General features: G+C 43.5%; 1 protein-coding gene across 2 annotated transcripts in view; it reads left to right on the top strand.

The window, feature by feature from the left end:
* The first annotated feature begins 270 nt into the window (after positions 1–270).
* The window catches only part of LOC102930923 (SITS-binding protein), a 72,986-nt gene continuing 51,502 nt past the window's right edge, over positions 271–21,754 (top strand). The window contains exons 1-4 of one of the 2 annotated variants that reach the window (XM_043549712.1): positions 271–686; positions 3,315–3,483; positions 4,205–4,649; positions 15,713–15,884. In XM_043549712.1, coding sequence (XP_043405647.1) covers positions 3,437–3,483; positions 4,205–4,649; positions 15,713–15,884 — 664 coding nt within the window. In that variant the 5' untranslated portion in view covers positions 271–686; positions 3,315–3,436. Of the gene's footprint in view, positions 687–3,211; positions 3,484–4,204; positions 4,650–15,712; positions 15,885–21,754 lie in introns of those variants that run through there. The other variant, XM_037899518.2, reaches the window with a different exon arrangement.

The raw sequence follows: 21,754 nt of genomic DNA on the forward strand, positions 1-21,754 counted from the left end.
TTCGTTGACTCAGCCTTCATTATGGTCTGAAGCCAGTTCCCTTTCCGTAGCTGTGTCCAGCAATCCCTGTCCCCAGATAATTGTTCCAGGTACAGTAAACAAAATAAGGTTTATTTGGTGTGGGATTGACAACAAAGAAAAAAAATCACAAAATAAAAGCAATACATATAAAAAAAAATTAAAAATAGCTTACACTCCATGTTCTAGCCAGGTGACCTTCCATTGCTCCTGCCTCCTCCATGGATGGAGAGCCTCTGTTTTATCATCTCTCTGGGGCTGTGTACCCAGGAGTGAAGTCTTCATTAGCGCACTGAATGTGTTCCTCATCCCTTAGGGCAGTGGGCAGACTGTTGCACAATCATCCATTGAAGACAGTGTGGCTTGATGCCAGCACGGCATTCTGCCTAAGCATTGCAGATTGCAGGATCAGAGTCTACGCTTAGATGTCAATACGCAATTACAACTGTTTCTCTGTGTCACCTCACATTTTAATTAGTTTTCCTCTTTCTCTTGATTAGAGCCACGCTAGTGCGGCAAGAAACATTTCTGTGAATATTTGTTTGGATATCAAAATGACAGTGTTTGTGCCCCTTGTGTGCATACCTACAGGTTTGTTCATCTGAACAGTGAATTTTTAAACAAATACTACAGGACGTTTGCAGCCAGCACATCTCAAATCCATAACTGTGAGTATTTGCTCTATGCAGTGTTGTGGTAGCCGTGTCGGTCCCAGGATATTAGCTATAAGGTGGGGGAGGTAAGATCTTTTATTGACCAACTTCTGTTGGTGAGAGAGAGAGACAATCTTTTGACTTACACAGAGTTCTTCTTCAGGTTAGCTCACTACCAGCTTGTCTCTCTAGTATTTGCACTAAACACCTGATTCCAAGAATTGCACTTAGCTAATGAAGACACAGAAACATACCACATAACATGTACCCAATCCAAAGAGCGCACAACGTGAATATACACTATTCAGTCTCCATGCACTTTTTTTTTTTAATTCCCAGCTAACTTCCATGGGTATTTCAAAGGAGTTTTGCTCCTTTCAAAGGATTCTTCTGAACCTTTATAAAGCGCTGTTGAAATACAGACATGGGCACACTATCACATGCTATGAAAGCTGTGATTAGGGTGACCAGATAGCAAATGTGAAAAATCGGGATGGGGGTGGGAGGAGTAATAGGTGCCTATATAAGAAAAAATCCCAAATATCAGGACTGTCCCTATAAAATCGAGACATCTGGTCACCTAGCTGTGATATGATCACTGGTGGCCATGTGGCTAACAAAATCAGCCACTTATTTGTAAAGCGTGTTGCGATCGACTGATGAAAAGCACTATGTCAGAGCTGGGTATTTATTATTTAAATCGAACCGATAGGAAATGGCTTGACCAAAATAATAATATTTTAACCAACCAAATGTATTCCAGGCACATGATAAAATATATAACAACCACAGCCCTTGTCCTGAAGAGCTCAAAATCTAGATTAAAATGAGAGAGTGAATTATTGGGCCAGATCCTCAGCAGGTATACATTGGATTAGTTACATTGCAGCCAATGGACCTATGCGAATTTGCACCTTCCAAGGATCTGGCCTACAGAGTACAGAACACAGATACAGAGTGTGAGGGTATGTATGAAAGCTTTGAGTATGAGGCTTTGGCTTCACGGCAGATAAAAGGTGTGTGTTTGCACTGAGATCACTAATTTGATGTCAAATCCTAGAGGAGACAAGGCACAGGGAGTCTGATGTAGCTAACCAAAGTCATCCATAGGTGGAAGGTACAAGGTTGACCTTGACTAGCTACAACGAGGTAAAAAATATAAGCCCTTGTCTCCGCCAGGATTTTAGACTGTATTGGAATATCTCAGTGTAAACACACTCTTTGCAGTGAAGATGGAGCCTGAGTTTGGAGAAATGCATTACGCATAAAGTAGCGAAGTCATCAAAGCCGTATTTGATTTTATTTAGTCATCTCTGGCACATTTCCAGCACTCCTCTATCCACCTCTCAAAGTGTAAAGCACTCCATTAGAAAACCTAAAAAAAAAATTTCACGACAATATGCTGATTCATCAGATTTCCAGAGGCCTTTTTTCAAATAGACTCCCACAGAACAGATTAAAGACATTCTCTCCAACTGCATCCTATAGTGAGAGACTTCATATAATTCACCCTTCCATCTCCGGCCTCTCCCCTTTGGAGCCCCCCCAGCCCCACTATGGCCCTGATCCAGGAAAGCACTTAAAGTTAAGCACACCAGTAATCCAGCTGAAGTCAGTGGGACCAGTCACATGCTTAAAATTAAGTTCCCACTTAAATGCTTTGCTGGATCTGAGCCTAAACGCCTAGGAGAAAAGAGGCTTAGCAGCCTGCCTGGAAGTGAATGAATCCAGTCTTTGCTGGACCAAGCAGGGAAGTAAATTCAAGAGATCCAGTCAAAGAAAATGCCCTCCTATCCACTTGCATTTGTTTGTTATCAATTGCCCTCAGACATGCCGGTCTCCACAATTGCAGCATGGTGTGGGAGACAGGTGGTCCCTTAGGTAACTGGGTCCCGAACCATGGGATTTATAGGATAAAGCCAGCACTTGGAACTCTTCCTGGAAATGTACTGGGAATCAAAACCAGCTCATTAGCGGTCACATGACATCCGTGCGTCGGTGACAGCTGCTTACATGAAAAGGTAACGTTTGGGAAACAAGCCAATTAATTTTTACCTGCCTTAGGGAGACGAAATGAATCATGCTCTCTGTGGAAACTAGCGCGAGAGGAGAATCGGGCCTTTGAGTGCGGCAAGTGGAGCTGGGGGGGCCACAGGTACCTGACTAAACCCAGCCATTCTGTGTTTGTGTTTATGCCTCTTTCTAAGTCAGGGAGATGGCATCTTGTCTTTTCATGGCAATGCCACCATGCAGAAATTGAAATGCCCTGCGAAGAACAAATACCCATAACACCACCCTCATATATAGCATCTTAGTTCAAAGGCTGTGCAAAATAAATATAAATAATATTGTAGGCCCAGGCATGCCCCTGTTGAATAGGAAGTGTGACAGAGTGAGTGCGGCGAAAAGATTCAGCTTTATTTCCTGGACCCAGTCATCTGAGCCGGGCCAGACTTCCGAAGATTAATAGCCCTGCATGACATGGGTCAGCGTGCGTTAATGCCACTGTTACAGGGAAGTGTGACTTTCACAGAGACTTCACCTAAACCTGAGCAGATGTGCTCGTATTAGTGTTTCTCTTTGAGAGAAGGAAAAAAGCCAAGCAATGTTTTTCCTTTGAAACAAACGTTATTTCACATGCAGGAAACCCAACCGAGCGCCGAGCACTTGTAAAGAGAACGGAGCTGATCCTCCGCTGGTGTAAATCAGCATATCTCCATGGGCATCAAGGGTACTACACTGATCTACACCACATGAGGTTTTGAATGAAATTATGCTTTACAGACAGCTTCCAGTTTTTACTACGCAACAGGTAGATTAATCTAACGCTTCTATTTGGGGGAGGGAAGGCTAAAGAACTTGTTAAACTTTTACCTGAGTGACTTGCACTTTTGGGGAATCCCATTCACACCCTTCTCTTTATAATCAGCAAATATCCACTGTGATCTTCTCTGCACCACATGTCCCCTTAACGCTGCATTGCAAGCCTGAACCCAAAGCTGCGTGGAGACTTGAACGCTGCATTTTCCCTATACAGCTGCTGCTGCCCGCTCCCCCCTCCCTTACTCCCAATCTAATGGTTATACAGGATCCAAGCTTTTCAATGCATGTTTGTCTCTATAGGGCCACAGACAGTGTTCCTGATTAGGCACAGTCTGGCATGCCAGAGAAACGTCACAGCTCAAGCACCTGGGACAAATCTGGCAGGGGGAATGGATCTGACACCACACGTTTACAGCTATATTTTGCAGGCACTCTCCCTTTATACAGCTAGTGCACTGCTGGCTAGAATAACTTCCCCTTTAGCAACATGTGCTGAGTGGTGAAGAAAGCTTTAAGAAGTGGGTTTACTTGTTTTTATTTCTGGGAGGGGGAAGTTGTGAAGTTATTTTTGGAGAGGAGGGGGAAATAACCAAAGTTAAAGAGAGCTTCCCAGCAGGTTCCGAAAGAGAGAGCTCCGTGTCCTGAAGCAGAAGGTTTCCTTGCAAGATTGCTTTAATAATTTTGTGTAAAATGCCCCATGCTCGTCCCAGGAACCAGAGTCCGATCCCAGAGGTGACGTGGGACTCTGGGCTCAAGGAGATGAATGAGACCTGGAAGGGAGCTATTGCCTGCCTTGGGGTGGCTGTCTTCTTCGTGATGACCATCGGAATTATCTACTGGCAAGTGGTGGATCAGCCAAACAAGAACTGGATCTTGAGAGGGAACACCAGTGGTCTCATCTGGGAGCGAAGGTCCCTATCCCTCGTCCTGCAGACCCTGAGCGAGGAGAAGACCCTGGTGGAAATCAATGTGGGCAACTTCCCAGACATGGAGCAGCCCTTTGTGAAGAACTTGTGCTGGCTGAACAAGACGGAGTTCTGCTATACCTGGGATGCGACGGCGGATCTGGAGATCTCCCTCGAAGCCGGTCCCTCTGCTGGCACAGAGTGCTACAGGATAAACTGGACTCCTCTGCACTGCAAGGTTACACTAAAGGTAATGGGGATTTGGTTTAGTTATAAAAGAAATGTGTTGTTTTATTAATGCATCCTGGTGCTTTTTGGGCCAGATCCTCAGCTGGTATAAATCAGCACAGCTCCAGTGAAGTCAATGGAGCCACACCAATTTACATCAATGGAGGATCTGGCCTTATATATTTATTATAATTAAAAATAAATAAAATAAAATAAAAAAAATAACATTAAGCTTGTCCTGCTGGCAGGGCTGGAAGAGAGAGGGAGATCTTGTGTGTGTTTACTTTTTGTGGAAGGCATCTGGACCACATAATGATGGGGTGATCATACAAAATCCTAGACAGATGGGTACTCCAAAGCACTCCGGGTGCTACTGTCACCATTAAAAATACATTAATAATACTCAACCAGTCAACTGTAGCTACCTCCTCATAGTGCTGTGGTGTTAACTAGAGGGCAGGAAAGCCACATTTAGATAGAGACTGAATACATATATACACCAACACATACAAAATAACAATGGTGTTTAAAATCAAAAAGCTAGAAAAGGTTATTCCTAAACACAGTTGCAATAGATTTATTCCAATGGCCCCTGGTGGGAGAACGGCAGCACCCTTCTTCCTCTGTTTGTAACTAAAAAGAACTTCTGTAAAATAAATACCTACCACATATTTGCACTGGCACTGAAATCCTGTGACTGTACCAGGTTTCAGAAGTTGCTTCTCTGTCTATTCTAAAAGTTGGGGAACTTCCTCTTGTGTTCCCTCAGTTTGTGTGATGTTCTTGCGACTTACAGAGGGCTTAAGAGTATTTTGTTATACAATATTTAGGAAACGGAAGAATGAATCAACTCGTCTGGATCTGAGCACAGCACTTTCCTTTCTCCTGATACATCAGGTGTCAGCACTGAGAACTTTAATAAAATCTGATTTCTTTGCTGATCTATACATTATCTAGATAGTGACATCTCTGCTAGCTGTACAGTAAATCCGCATTTAAAACACACTTTGCTTTGGAGTAATTTTTGAACGTAATCGGGGAGTGTAGCATACGTGTGTGATTTGTTTTAGTTTGTTTCAGATCTATACTGCCAAGGTGATGAGTAGGATAGAGTTGATCATTTTCCAAGTAAAAATCAAAAACTGTTGGAAAATATGATGTGGGGAAAGTCAGAAACGGTTAGTGGGCCAGAGTCTCAGCTGGTAGAAATCAGCTACTGAAGTCAACTGAGCTATGCTGATTTACATCAGCGGAGGATCTTTATTTTAATACTCTGGGCCAAATTCCTCCACCTCAGCGAAACATTCAATTTGAGGACAGGAGTGGATTTGCCCTGTTTTTCAGTAGAATTTGTCCCTCACTAGCACCCAGATAAAAAATATTTTACAATGTAGTTAAACCATTACAGAGTTCAGAGATTCAGAAATTTTTCTTGACATTTAGGATCAGTCTCAAAGGGACCCCATAGGAACCTGAGCCACGAATACACATTTCATATTATCAAGAGACAGAGAATAATTATTCTCTTGTAGATTTCAATCAATCAGAATAAGGCAGGACTCCGACACACATAGGTGTTTCAAAAAAGGTAGGAAACAGGAGTCTGATCCTTCACCATGCTGAGAGCCCCCAACCCCTGCTGACTTCAGGGGAAGGTGAAATTCCTCAGACATTTATAGGTTCAAATCCAGGCCAGTGGAGAGTAGGGAGTGAATGTGGTTGTAAAAGGTGAAAGGGATTAAGCTGGGAGAGCTGAGCAGTGTCTCTAACTTGCAGCAACAGAGCTGGTCAGAGAGGAGAAAATGAAATGGAAATAAAAGGTCTTTTCGGAAACAATCCAGCAAATTAGCTGGCCGTATATGTCCCTTTATCAGAACATAGGATAAATTATAAATGTTGCTGGCTGGCTGGCTGGCTTTTACAGTTGTACTGAGAATCTGCCCCAGATTGTCTCCATGTCCTTAGAAGTTTACACCAGAAAACAAAAATAAACCCCCTAACAGTTAAAGCCATTTACTGATGCACCGTGTGACACCAATAAATCCTCTCTCTGTGCTGAGCCATAGAAACAATCCTGTGAGACATGGTTCTGTGTCTTGTTTTGACTGCATTCCATAGTTACACATATAGGGTCAGATCCTCAGCTAGCGTCAGTTAGCATGACTCCATTGACTTACTTAGTTTGCACCAGCTAAGGATCAGGCTCAAATATGTTAAAGTAATCTATGGCTGGCTTTGAGTCACAGTTGTTTGGCTGGTAGCGCCTGTTTTTCATGGACTCAGCTGTTCATTGGCAATGCTGAATACAAACTGAAACAGCCCACTTGAAATAGCTGAATTTCCCTCCTCGGTACCCCAATTCTGCACGAATCACTGCACAGAGTTTGGAGCTGATCATTCTTTTTAGTAGTTGAAGGTGTAAGTGGGACTAGCTGCTAATGCTTAAACAACCAGAAATCTCCTTTCCCCCTTGAAATACATCTGGGCTTTCACAGAGGCACTCAAGAGGCCTTGTTCTAATTGCCAGAGAATTTGAAGTCATGTGGGAGGTTAAGTCTCGCTGATCCTGCTGCTTGGCAAAAAGGGAAGGTTTAGAAAGAGCAGAGGCAACAAGAGCATTTGAACTGAAATAATATAATTGATAGTATTTAGGTGGTTTAGGAAACCAGGAGGCAAGGGGGGAAAAGCCACGTAACTCTTGATACTTTCCAGGTTTGTCTTTGTTTTGTATTATGGAGTGGCAGTAGCTTGTTGACTCTTCTGAAAAATATTCTTAGCGGTTTTTTGGTTCATCATGTCACCAAAACACCTTGACCTGGAATCTCCAAATTTGTTTTGCTTGCCTTGCTGAAGAGAGGCACCGTTGATAGCACTGGGGGACCTTAGTACAATGTTGGGGAGGAAAATTTAGTGGGGGAAATACATATACTATATTATGGCAGCATCAATAAGGACTCGATAATTAAGGATGCGTTGAGATTTGCACTCGGAGTAGGATGTAAAGTGTAGAAAGACTCACGTTTTACACTTTAGTGACTGAATTGGTTTTCAAGTTCAATACAGTAACTTCAGAAAACTGAATTTTCATAATATTTGTTAAAATATTTAGCAGCTGTTGCAAAGGAAACATTTTAAAACTATCCCTTCTTGGATTTCCTCCTAGCAGCTTGACCAGTCTCTTATATTGCCTTCCTGAAGCTAAAGAACCAGTCACCACAAACTCAAAACACACACACACTATGTTAAAAGAACATTATTTAGGTTGCAATGTTAAGTACCATTAGGAAAACCATGTGTGATGGCTCATGCAACCTTAATTACTGGCTCAGTGGGCATCCATTCTCTGCGCAGAATAACGCAGGATCCTAGAGATATAATTAGGGTGAGCAGATGTCCTGATTTTATAGGGAGAGTCCAAATTTTTGGGTCTTTTTCTCATATAGGCTCCTATTACCACCCACCCCCGTCCCGATTTTTCACACTTGCTGTCTGGTCACCCTAGATATAATAGTATGATTGTGTAAAGACCGTACCATAATGCATACCTGAATTACAGTTAAAAGAAAAGGAGTACTTGTGGCACCTTAGAGACTAACAAATTTATTTGAGCATAAGCTTTCGTGAGCTACAGCTCACTTCATCGGATTATGGTTGTAATCCTAAATCTGGCACTTCCTAACTTTCAGGTGCTTGACTCTTCAACATAAATAACATTATTTTGAAAGGTACAAGGTGGGTGAGGTAATGTCTTTTATTGGACCAGCTTCTATTGGTGAAAGTCTCTCACCAACAGAAGTTGGTCCAATAAAAGACATTACCTCACCCACTTTGTCTCTCTCATATCCTCGGACCACCCTGGCTACAACAACACTGCATACATTCTTTTAAAGCAGCATTTTGTGTGTAATTGAGCAATTTTGGGGCGGGGGGGGAGGTTAAGATAAAAATAGATCCTGTTGCACGCAACTGTAACAACTCCCCAAATCATGGATCATCAACAGGATCTGTATCCCAAGCCTTCAGCATTGTGGCACAGACCGCTGCTCCGTGAGCTACAGGACCAACATGAATGAGTGGTAGGAGAAGGCTGTTTTCCAGGTGTGGGAAGGTGGGAGGGGATTGGATTGCTGAGTCCAGGTGCTGGGTCCAGGAAGAAGCCCATTCCAGCTTGGCTCTTGCTCTCTCCAACTTCCAGAGTGGGGGGAGCTCCTGCCTCACGTCTTGCTGGAATGCGGGGTTGGTGTCTGGTGCCATTTGCAGGATTTGGGAAAGGGGGTGTTGCCATGTCTCTCTCTCTCTCTCTCTCTCTGCCTAGTAGTTAAGGGAGCCAAGCTTCTGCTCCATGCGGTACCCTGGGGTATAAGTGTGTATGTGTAAACGGGCCACTGGGGCCCTGTGCTGGTTCCAGGGACTTGTAGGTGAGTACAGCCTGGGTGGGCACTCTTCTCTCCACACTCTGCTCTGGCTATTTTGGAAGCTGCCTACCGTGTGATCAGCCATTTGGGCCGGCTGCCAAAAGTTCCCTGAGGGATGCAAGTGAGAAAAGGGAAATGGTGATTTAAAATCTACAATTACATATATCTCAGCCAACCCTGAATGGAATTTCTTAGGAGAAAGAAAAGGCATTTCTGTAGCCCATGGGGATTCCCCTGGCTGAATATCAAAGGCCTACTACAAAGAATGAAGGTCTGAGAGCTTCTCACAGAAAAGGTCACAACAATCTTTTATAATAGGAAGCGGTTGGCAACCTAGGCTCACTGCCAGCTCCCCCCATAATATATATTCTTATAACGTAGCAAGGATGGGCCTGAGATGTTACAAGAATATATATGTTGCTGGTATGGTTTCAGCTGTTGTATGGGCAGGGCTTAAATGTACGGTGTAGCACGTGAGATTCTGTACATAGTGTATAGACCCTACTTTACACTGCCCTGAGTAAGAACTGCCGTGGGCTGTAGAGGCTCCTATGCAGTTGCTACAGGAATTTTTTGGACGGCACGTATGTACCACATAGACTGGCTCAAAGCATTCCCTGCGCCCTGCAGAAACTCAGTGCGGTTGGGCTTTGTGAGTGTGAAGCGTGAAAGGGTTAAGGATGCAAACACACCCCCTAGCTGGGGCCAGAGCATTGAGCCGCAGAGTAATAATCCCTTCAGCCCACTCCCTGTGGCTGCAACCTCTCTGTGCCACTTGCACAGGGCATTAGGACAATTGAATTTATAGTAACTGAGGATCCGGTGGCCTTTTCTCTAACCTATCCCCACCCCATGCATGACTGCTGCACCAATTACCCCTCCCGCCACATGACACAGGAGGTGCAGAAGCTCCTTTGCATGATAATTCTGCTGAAGCAGCACATCTCCTGGCCAGGAGTCCTCTTCAGCGAGCACTGCCCACTTCTTTGGTGATACTGCCCAGCTGCAGAAACCCCAGTGGCTGGGAGGATACAGCTGCAGCCTGCTTATGGAGGATGTTCTGACACCCATTCCCCTGGGATTTAGTTAGCAGAAGCCAATGTAATCCAGGACTAGAACTAGCTCCTTTGTTTTCCAGTCGAGAGGCCAAGCAGCATGGGGAAGACGGTGCTTTGATCTGTTCTTTTGGTTATGAAATAAAACAGTCAGCTCTGTATTTAATATGAAACATACAGAGTTGTGCTTACCCTCTGCTAATGTCATAAAGCAAGCCTGGCCTGCCATGTTGTAGCATTTTGGATGCTAGAGAAAACAGGAGAGACTTTCAAGTTCTGAGGAAGAAAGTCCTTTTCAAGTCAGGGATTACAATGAGAGCAGTAAGTAGCCAACATTAGGATTATCCTCAGAGTTATTTATTGTATGATGTCTGCCTGGAAACCTTATGGCAAGATCAGTATGCCTACGTTATCGTGCTGAGCATGCTTACATAATTACTGGATTGACGGAGAGCCAAATTCTCTGCTGTCATAAATTGATCTAGGTCCGCTGAATCTGGTCCAGCCCTTAGGGGAAAGAAACTTCTATGAGTAACCCAGTGTTTGGCAAATATGGGGCCCGCTCCTGCTCCCATTGAAATCAATGAGTTGCTCCCATTGACTTCTACAGAAGCAGGAGTAAATCCACAGCTAGCTGAGTGGAGACTGAGTGGAGACATGTTCCAGGTGAGGAGGGCTAAATTGGAAGGTTCAGCTCGTGGTCACATAGACTGTTATAGCATCAACCACGGGGATATCTTAAAATATGGAGATGGAAAATAGTGCTTGCTACTATAAACAGCTGTGGGTCAAATTCTGCCTACACTTGCACCACTGTAAATCTAGACTAGCTCAGTAGATGTCACTGGAGTTCCTCTAGACTTAAGCTGATGTAACTGCGGGCAGAATTTGTCCTGTTGTCTTCACAGCCCCTTGGAATTTGGTTCTCCAGAATGAAAGGTGTCATATATTAAAGGTACAGCAAAGCATCCTTGGTTACTTTCATAATTTTGAAAGGACTTAAATATTTGAGCACAGGTCCTGCGTCTGCAAATATCACTAGCATCTAGGAATAAATGTCTGTCCAGATCTGTGAGGGGAAGATTCTGAAATGTGAGGCTATCTGGTTTCAAGGCCAACAATGAGTTTCTCATATGTCTGAAAGGGAAAAAAGGCAACTAGCAGGTTTGCAGGCATGCTATTGTACGATAGTGATGTTTAATAGAGGGAGGATTCTTCAGATTGTTTCTCTTGCCCAAAGGAAAGAGCTCAGCTGGGATATTAGCACTTCTCATCTCTCCACAAACCCATTTTCTTTATTGAAAGGTTTTATTTTAATGCGTCACTCCTCACATACTGAGTGTGTCTGCATTGCGATCACAGAGTATGATAGCAACTGGTGTAGACATACCCGAGGTAGCTTCAATCTAGCTAGCTCCGGCACCAGAGCAGTGAAACTGCTGAAGCTTAGGTTTCAACGTAGACTAACCAACCGAGTAATTAACTAGTGTTCTGGGCAGGCTTGTGCGTTTAAGTACGTTGCTGAACCAGGGCTACGTACAGTAACATACCAACACATCCTATTATAATGAGAGGGGATGGGGGAGAGACGGTGATGATATATGACGGTGTGTTGTGCTCTAAAGGAACGTAAGAACACTAGATCAGACCAGCAATCTGTCTAGTCCAGTAATCTCTTTCTGAGAGTGGTTAGCACCAGCTGCTTCAGAGGAAGGTGCAAGAAACTGCAGGAGGTAGTTATGGGATAACCTGCCCCCCCGGGAATGGACATTCTAACACCCCGCCCCACTGTACCCCATTCCCAGAAGTTGGTTTATGCTCTGAAGCAAATGGGTCTGTATCTTATCTGAAACTATTGTTAGTTTTTGCGTTATTCACTATTGTAACCCTGGATAGTCTTGTGAGCATACATGTATAATCTTGCTAAGCTCTTGGCCTCAGGGATAATTTTGTTGCAGTGAGTTCCACATGTTGCTTGTTGTATAAATAATGTTTCCTTTTAACTGTTTGGAATTTGTCACTTTTCACTTTCATTGCCTGTCCACTTGAAGGGTTCTATTCGCAGGAGTGTGGGATGGCTACGTTGTTTAGATATACTAGACATATTTGACACAAACTGTTTCAGAAATATTTTCTAGGTGCTTTGTTTTAAATGGAGGCACTATTTTCCATATCCTACCACCTAAGAGTATTCATTTTCTTGTGACTCTCTTGCAGTGGACTAGTGCCTATTTCAAAACTCAAGAAACAGTGGTAGGTATTTGAGAAGTTATTCACAGGCAGATCACAAAGGTCAAGACAGCCCTCTGGATAAAGTACATCTCTGCCATTTTATACCTCAGTGTGTGTTTCATTTAATTATTGTTTTATAAAGAACATTACTGGAGGGGTAGAAAAAGCTAGGAATAAAACCCAACCAACACTGAATGGCGGGTTTCCGGCTTTAATGAACAGCTCACCGAGAGCCTCCCTAAGTGGTTTTACTGTTCTTCGTGTTCCCCTTCCTCCTTTGGCCAGGCCCAGGGGATGGTATAGTCACAGCTTTTCTTTTCCCCATTTGGTCCCTTCCTTGTCCATGTTCTTTATGTCTATCCACATGGCCTGTGTTAAATGAATTGAAAACAGGTTACCTGATGGATATGAAAGCATTCTTAATTCCCCATTAACAGCTCTGAGGGGAGGGTTTCTAGTGGGGGGTCCCCTATGGATTGCTTCTCGGCCCTTTTGGGGTCAGTTATCTGGAAGAAAATATAAAATTATCGCCGCTAAATTTTGTGGAGGACGCAGACTGGTGGAGAGGCAAACAGCAACCGGTCACTGATGCAGAATGATCTGGATTGCTACAATCCAATATGCGTTAATACAGCTAAAGACAAGGTCACGCACCTTGGAGCAAAATATGTAGGCCATGCTTACAGGACAAGGGACTGCATTCTGGAAAGCAATGACTTTGAAAAGGAGATGGTGGGGTGGGGGAGAGGAAATTGTATATAACCAACTGAGCATGAACTCCCAGGGTGATGCTGGGTTACACAATATGTATAAAGGGGTGAGTATTGAATAGGAGTAGGGAGGTGGTGTTATCACTGTATGGCATTGGTGAGACCACCCTTGGCATATGGTGTTCAGTTCCAACATCTACATTTTAAAGAGCATATTGAAAAGATGGAGAGAGTTTAGAGAAAAGCTATAAGAATGGTTTGTGGTCTATAAAACATTCCTTATGATGAGAGAGACTTAAGATAAATAGATTGAGTGTATCAAAGAGAAGGTTAACAGGTGACTTGATCTGCACAGGGAAAAGATATCTGGTACTACAGAGCTCTTTAATCTAGTAGACAAATGCAGAACAGCTGGAAATTGAAGTCAGCAAAGTTCAGACTGGAAATAAGATGCACATTTTTAACAATTAACCATTGGAACAGATTACCAAGGAATGTGGTAAATTCTCCATCATTTGGCCTCTTTAAATCAAGACCGGATGTCATTCTAAAAGATACATTCTAGTTCAACCACAAGTTATTGGGCTCAGGGAAGGAACCACTGGGTGAAATTCTATGGCCTGTGTGATGCATGTTATTATCATAATAGTCCTGTGATGCAGGGTGGTCTCTCACACTATTCCCCATTATAGTTTCAAGTCCGTAGGTTGGCAGTAGCACCTAGTGGCTCAAGTCTGTGGATTTCTTGTAGGGGAACCCAGGCCCTCCCTCTCCACCAAGCTCCAACCCAGGGCCCTGGGCCTGGCAGTTCAGATGTGCAGCAAAGGCAAGGGTATCACCAAGACTGCTCCTTGGGTCACTTCCTACTACAGCCCCTGTCTCTCTAAAGGCCTAGTGGTTGCCTGGCTATTGACTTGCAATGTACACTCAACTGAAAGGGGTCTGGAGGTTCTTCCCTCTCACTCAGAGACAGGCGCTCTGCTGTCTCTCCACTGGCAGCCTGCATCTCCCAGTTGAGGTCTGTTCCAGATGGCATTGGACTCCTTCTGTGTCCCTGAAGGAGCTACCAGAGCAACTCTGCTCACTTGCACTGACCTCCCTGACTGAGCTGTGCGGGGCCTTTTTAAACTCCACCTCTATTGTTTGCACTCCCAGCAAATATGTCGGGGCAGAGCCTCCCGGGCTCAGATCTGCTCTTTAAACCTCTGTCCCCAGTGTGGGGTTTGTACACCCCAGCACGTGTCCCTTCTAGCCTTAAAAATCTAGTACTCTTATTTCCACCATCTCTATATCAGGTTTATGCTTTGATGCACTGCTATTGAGTGTTGTTCTTATATTTAAAAATAAAAAAAATCTAGACTTGTAGGTTATTGTTTTCCTGAAAGGACTGCTTTTTTCTTTATTTTTTAAATAAGGGTTACTAGTTTGGGTCAGAACATTAGCAGCTAAAGTGAAAGTTGCAGTTCTGCTCTTCTCTGCATGCTCTCTCTCGTATATAGACCACAGCTGGTCAAAACCTTCTGTCAGCTTTTAGGTGGAAAATTGTGTTTTGATTAAATGGAAATTCCAACACAAAAAACCCCTAATTTCATCAAAAAATTGAATTTTTGTAAAAATAAATTTAGAAACTCACTTTTCAGTTGCCAAAACCTGATCAACATCCAGATTTTGGGTTTTTTTGTATTAAAACAATATTTTGTCAGTGGGTTTTTTTTTGGGGGGGGGGGGGGGGATATTTCCTGGTCAGCTTTAATATAGATAATAAAATACACATTGAACAATATTTGTAGTACTTTTGCTGTATCTATAGAAGTGCAAACCATCAAAAATCAATAAGGTAAGGGAGCTGGACCAAAATTTCCCTCTCAAGTCCACATGGTAGTAGATATCTGCTTTGATATTCCACCTTCCCTGCATGTGTGGAACTCCCCAGAGGACAAGATCCATTGAGAGGATTTAAAAGGAAAGTATCGCCTTTAGTTTTTGATTGATAAGAAGTAGACACTTTTTAAGGCATGTAATGTACATAGTACCTGAGATGATAGAATAACAGTGTTGCCAACTCTTGTGATTTTACTGAGTCTTGCAATACTTGGCGTTAATAAATCCTCAGCTCCTGGACTCAGGTGATTATGCAGAATTTCAGCTTTCATTTAAGAAAAAAATTCTAGCCCTATGGTTGTGAAGAAACATTTAAGTCACATTTTCAAGTTAAGTTAAAAGCTCAGATACCAAAAGACAAAGAAAAAGTACCTACAATTGATATATCTTTTTAAAATCTCATGGATTAAGGACTGTCTCATGATTATTGAATATTTGGGGCTGGCAACACTGGTAGTATTGTGCACTTGCAGAGCAGTCTGCCTCAGAGCACTAGGAAAACATTCACTTCTTAATCCTCACAGCATCCAGTGCGGGAAATGTCATTATCCTGGAGGCTACCAGTGGGGAAGCTTGAGACACGGAGGTTCTGACTTTCCAAAGGCCCCCCAGTGAGTTACTGGCACAGAGTTCCTTGCTCAATCCACTTAAACCTGTTCCCTTTCTAAGCACATACTGTAAAGAGCCCTCTCTCACTTCTTTATTACCCTATGTATGTATTATCCTATGTACCAGTCCCTGGCACAAAGTTTTCTATCTTCATTTCTAACAGAGCTCTGTGTTTGGTTGCAGGATTGTTTTTCAATGACTAATGTCTCCTGGTACGGAGGAGCAAGCATCAGAGCCCAGCACTGGCCTTTGAACAAAGTGAATACAAAGTCCCAGCCATTTGTTATCAGCAACCTCACCAAAAATCCCACTGGCTATGGATCTGTCTTAGAAAAATACTTTTTGGGATCAACAGGTAAGAAGAGTTTCCTTGCTGTGATTTCTCATTGCTGCTGACATTAACTAGCAAACCCACAGCTTTGGATGTTGGGAATCCTAATTTAGGATATACTTTTACTGATTGAAGGAGTGTTGGCTTGGACCATTGGCATTCTCCTAATGTGGAACTTGAACCAAAGATCTTGTGACCCAAAGGTGGAAGTGCCATCAACATGTGCCCCTCCATTGATCCACTGGTGTCTATGAGCATTAACAAATTAGCCAAATTGCATGCTCTATCTTTTCTCTTCACACTGTTAATTTGAAACATTCACTGCTGCAAGAGGTCCCTGTGACTGGATTTTGAAAATAACTGGATAATTTTATGACACTGATATCTCTAGTAGTTATGTACATTCAGAGAATAAAGGATAATCAGATCTCATGCCTCAGGGTAAAAGATGATCTGCAAGATCCCAGTTCCAAAATACAACACTGCACACCTGGTTACGTGTTTACCCCTTCCTCTGAAGCGTCAGGTACTGGCAATGCCAAAAGCCAGATATTGGACTACATGGGCCAGTGATCTGCCCTGGCAGAGAAATCTTCTATTTATTCTTTGCAATGCATGCTGACCTGACAATATCATTCACTGAGGGCAACCCAGAGATACAGTACTGGAAAAGCCCTTGGCAGCTAGCACTATGTATCATTGTCGGGCACATGGCATGTGTGTTTAGGTCTTTAGTGGCATCAGTTACTGAAAGTCACAGATAACTATTTCAGCTGCTACTTTGGCTGCAGAATCCATTGTGGAAATTCTTCTCCTTCCATTCATGCCGAGTGCTAGCAGAACAGATTAAATGGCGCCTCAGGGGGATGTGCATGGAAACTCAGTCATGAGCACAATTCCTTAAAGCTCCCTGCAGGGCTGAGTCTCCACTGCCCCACACCTTGGGTAGACAGTTACATCTGTGTAGAGCAGGTGTAGAGGTGCTGCCATTCTGATGACAGGGTACATCTACACTGCAGCTGAAGGTGTAATTTCCAGCTCAAGTAGATACACATGCACTAGTTCCGATTAAGCCAGCACACTAAAAATAGCAGTGTGACTGGGGAGGGAAAGGTGGTGCAATGGGCGAGCTGCCTGAGTTGGTACCTTTGCACAGGTACCAACTCCTCCATGTCTGTCTCTGCCAGCTGACAAGCTACATGCAGTTGGAAGTGTCATTTGAGGACTAGACTTGGAATGCCTGGCGCAGCTGCAGTTACATGCAGCCCTTCTGGCTGGCTTGCAACCATTCTTGGTCCCCCGGCCAATCAGATCCTTCTGCTCTTACTCCTCTGCCTGCCTATTCCTTCCCTCATTATTCCAGCGTCCAAGTATAGCCCATGACACTTCCTTTCTCTCCCTGAGGCTGTGATACTAGTCATCTAGCGCTCCTTTATTAACCTCCCCGGCTTCCACAAACTCCTCCAACAGTCCCCAAGTCTCAAATCTATTGCCTTTTTTAAAATTCAGGAATGAAGAGACTTATAAAGTCAAAGGGCTGGATTGTGTCTTTAGGCACAATCATGAGCAAGAGCCTCCTGTGTATGCTACATCTACCTTGTGACGTGGGTCACAATTCCCTTCCTGCTCCTAGAAGGTAGGTAGCCACACAGTGCTGGCTAACAGTATCAGCAAACTACCTCTGCCCAAGTCTACGTGCTGGCTCAGCTACACTGGCCATCAAGCTAGAGAGAAAGTAGAGCCAAGGCTCCACCCACTCCCCACCCAACTGCTTCAGGAAGGAAGGAAGTAGACAAATAGCAGTGTTTACTCCTATACACCTGTGACCAGGGTCCTAAGTGAGGAGCCAGCTGCGGTCACTCAGTTAGGGTGAACTGCAAAGAAGGGGGCTGACAATCCCCCCAAAACTGGTGGATATTCCAATACTTAGATTCACCAAACCAGCACAAACAGCTTCTTTATGACTTTACTCGTTACTCAGAAGTCCAAACACAGTTCTCTTAAAGCAGGGATCTCAAACTCAGATCACCATGAGGGCCATATGAGGACTAGTACATTGGCCTGAGGGCCTCATCACTGAAACCTTTTGATACAACGATACAAAAGTATAGTCAAAAATAAAAAAAAGGAAGAGTAATATAGTATGCTATCAAAAGTCAATGTATTAACTTCTTAAACTGTAATGCAAAGAAGGGTATTAATAAAATATAAACACGTGTAACTATTCCTTACGCGGTCAGTAACACTGATGATGATCTACACTAACAGTCTATCAACATAGCTGTAATGGCAGCAGCTTTTTAAAGTAACTATTCATACAAAATACATTGCCACTTTTAACATTCTTCCCAACTACTCACAGCAAAGAATCATACATGCTGAACTTCATACCTCAAACTGCTAATCTAGTCCATGAGTCCCCACCCCTGACCGGCCTCTTCCCACCCCTTCCCCGCCCCCATTCCAACCCCTTCCCCAAAGTCCCTGCCCCAACTCTTCCCCCTCTCTGCCCCTATTCCAACCCCTTCCCCAAATCCCCGCCGCGGCCCCGCCTCTTCGCCACCTCCTCCCCTGAGCGCACCGTGTCCCTGCTCCTCCCCACTCCCTCATGGAAAGTCCTAAGCACTGCCAAACAGCTGTTTGGCAGCAGGAAGTGCTGGGAAGTAGGAGGAGGAGCAGGGATGTGGCGCGCTCAGGCGGGGAGAAGGAGGGGAGCTTGGCTGCCAGTGGAGTTGGTGCCTATGGCGGGCCGCAGGAAATAACTCCGCAGGCCGCATGTGACCCGCAGGCCACATGTTTGAGACCCCTGCCTTAAAGTGATCCAGCCTCAGGCCCCCATCCAGGTACCAACATCAAATATGATGAAAGTTTCTGTAACTCTTATTTTATTATATAAAAGAACAGGTTCTACCAATCCTAAAGGACTGGACACATTACCTCCCAGGTTAATGAATGTTTCAGTTCTTACCCTAATACACGCTACAGCCAATTCTTATTAACTAAACTAAAATATATTAAAAAACAAAAATAGAGGGAGTATGGTTAAAAGATCAATATACATACAGACATGAGTTCAATTCGTTGAGGTTCAGATTCACAGAGATGGTGAGCTTTGTAGATGCAAAGAGTTCCTTCAGATTTCAGTTCATAGGTTAAAGTCCAATGTCCAAATCTCATATTCAGGGCATTCCAGCATAACTGGGACCTCAGTCTTGTGACTCAAACTTCCCCTGATGAAGTCTAAGCAGATCTGAGATGACAGAATCAGGACCCAAGGATCTTTTATACAATTTCATGTCTTTTGACAAGTTGGAATTCCTCAGGGAACAAAAGGTAATTATGATGACTTTGAAGGGGGTCCATAGAATATCAGGGTTGGAAGGGACCTCAGGAGGTCATCTAGTCCAACCCCCCTGCTCAAAGCAGGACTAATCCCCAATTTTTATCCCAGATCCCTAAATGGGCCCATCAAGGATTGAACTCACAACCCTGGGTTTAGGCAGGCCAATGCTCAAGCCACTGAGCTATCCCTCCCTTCATCACGGGTACTTAGCTATAGGAATTAACATAAGGCTATTTGCTTGTTCCTCTACCATTCACAGCACATTTTAAAGAGAGATGAATACGGAGATATCCCATGTTTACAATTCATTTACAAGATAGGATGTTCTTTTCACAAAGATTATCTCCCCACATCTTCCCTGGGTTAATTATTTTGCAGGATGTTTAACCCTTTCTAGCCATGCATCACAGCACCTAATCCCAAGGCCTAGATAGCCAGCCTAGCAGTGTATGGGGTAGTTCCTGTTACCTCCTGGCTCCTGCTCATCTGTGCAGACACATAGTCAAAGTCAGAATCTAATATAATGTATGACTCTGCTGCCAGTTCTGTTTTATCTGAGTCTCATGGTATCTGGTACTTTTCTTGAAGCCCCAACTCCTGGAATCAGGTGATTATATGAGAATCTCAGCTTTCATTTAAAAAAAACGTGTCTAGCCCTCGTGTTTGCAGAGAAAACTTGAAACATAACTAGAGGTCAACCTAAATGCTCCAAAATGAAAAGGCAGAACCCCCCCCCCCCCACACACACACACACGCACAATTTGTTTGTAAGGTTATGATTTTTAAGCCAATCGCGTGATTTTAGGGAGCCTGGACTCCTGATTTTTTGGAATCTTCTGGGTTAGCAATATTGCAAATAGAAGGGTGTGAAATGTATATCATGATTTGAGACCCGTGAGAGTTTGCGTGATGGTTTTTACACATCCACAGCTTTCTGCTTGTTTAACAGAAGTACCCTCAGAATGCTAAATGAGGCAACGAAGGGCTTTTCTCTTGGCAGCATTATGGCAGGATGTCCATACCAGTCAGACAGCATGTGTATTTGCACAAACGTTTATGGAGCTGATTAGAAGTCAAAATCTCATGCAGAAACTAGAGGCCTGATCCGGGACCACTGAACTCAATGTTCCTTTTGCCATTGGCTTCAACAGAAGCAGGATCAAGACCTAGATGTAGAAAACCCAATCAGAGCTTGTGTATTGAGAGCTTTGAGTTACAGGCTTCAAAGACTGAGAGGGTCATGTTGGATTTGTAAACTAAACTTTCATGCATGAAATATAAAATCTGTCATGGGAAATGGATTTACGGGTCCCAGCAGCTGAGCAGTGGAATGTTTTAGTGAAATCCAATGTGTAACAATGACTTTTTTGGTTTGTGTCTTCGTGGCTTAGGCTGAATAGAATGAGGACAAAAGAAATTGCTTGCCTAGGAATTTTATAGATAATTCACTGCTCAGACAAGAGTTCAAAAGCCTGATATACAACTTTATATAATATAAATGTATCTTCTCCTCCCCCAACAAGGAAAGCTCTGCTCCAATGCAGATTCTTTTTGGGGATGGTGGTTCAGTCAGATTCTGAGTTTTACTGTAGTTATTCTAGCTAGGTTGGAAAGGAAGTGTGGTCTGACGGTTAAGGTACCAAGACTCAGGAGATCTGGGGTCAGATCCTGGCCCTACCACAGGCTCCTTGTCTGATCTTAGGCATGTCACTTAATCTCCCTGTGCATCACTGCCCCAGCTATAAAATGGGAGACAGTAGTGCTTCCTTTCCCCCCCCACACTTGGTCTCTTCACTGGAAAGAAGAAACAGATAATGTGTTATTCTGGACATATACACCTAGCACAATGAGGCTCTGATCTCAGTTGGAGGCCTTTAAATTCTGCTGTTCTTCAAATTCCTTACATTTCTTTCACCTTTTACTAATGGCCCTGCTGTGTCATCCAGATTTTTGTTCACTCTCCAGCCCTGTCAAGAAATCAAATAATTTAGGGTGAAAATTTAGTGTGTTTTTTTCCTTATGGGTTTTTTTTGTTTTGTTTTGTTTTTTGAAACAAGAAGGATCTTGCTAAAGCCAATATGAACAGAAATGTTTTTGTGAAATTTAAAAAATGGTTAATGAAAACTTTTAATGTAGAGCCCCCACCCCCATGAATACAAGGGCGGTATCAGAACGCTGAAGGTGGAAGTTTAGCTTCACTTGAGGAGAGGCAATGTGGGCCAATGGAGAAGGCATCAAACTGGGTCTCAGGAGACATGATTTCTATTCCCAGTTGTGAGAACCAAAGCATTAATTTAGGGAGGAATACCTGGGCTCCAAGGTAGATCAGCTCATGCCCTCCAAAGGCTCTCTAAGTTTTGGGCCCAGATTACTTACTTAGGGGGAAAATGGCTCTGTCTATGTTATTAAAAATAATAAATAATCGAAAAGGTCATATCAATAAAGCTAAACTACGACAGTTTCTATCAAACTCAGCGTTAATCAACTCCATTATCAAATTAAGGTCAACTGAACTAATTAGCAGCAATACTGGCATGAAATCAGTTTAGTC

This window comes from Chelonia mydas, chromosome 6 (genome assembly GCF_015237465.2).
Source record: "Chelonia mydas isolate rCheMyd1 chromosome 6, rCheMyd1.pri.v2, whole genome shotgun sequence".
NCBI classification, from domain to species: Eukaryota; Metazoa; Chordata; order Testudines; family Cheloniidae; genus Chelonia; species Chelonia mydas.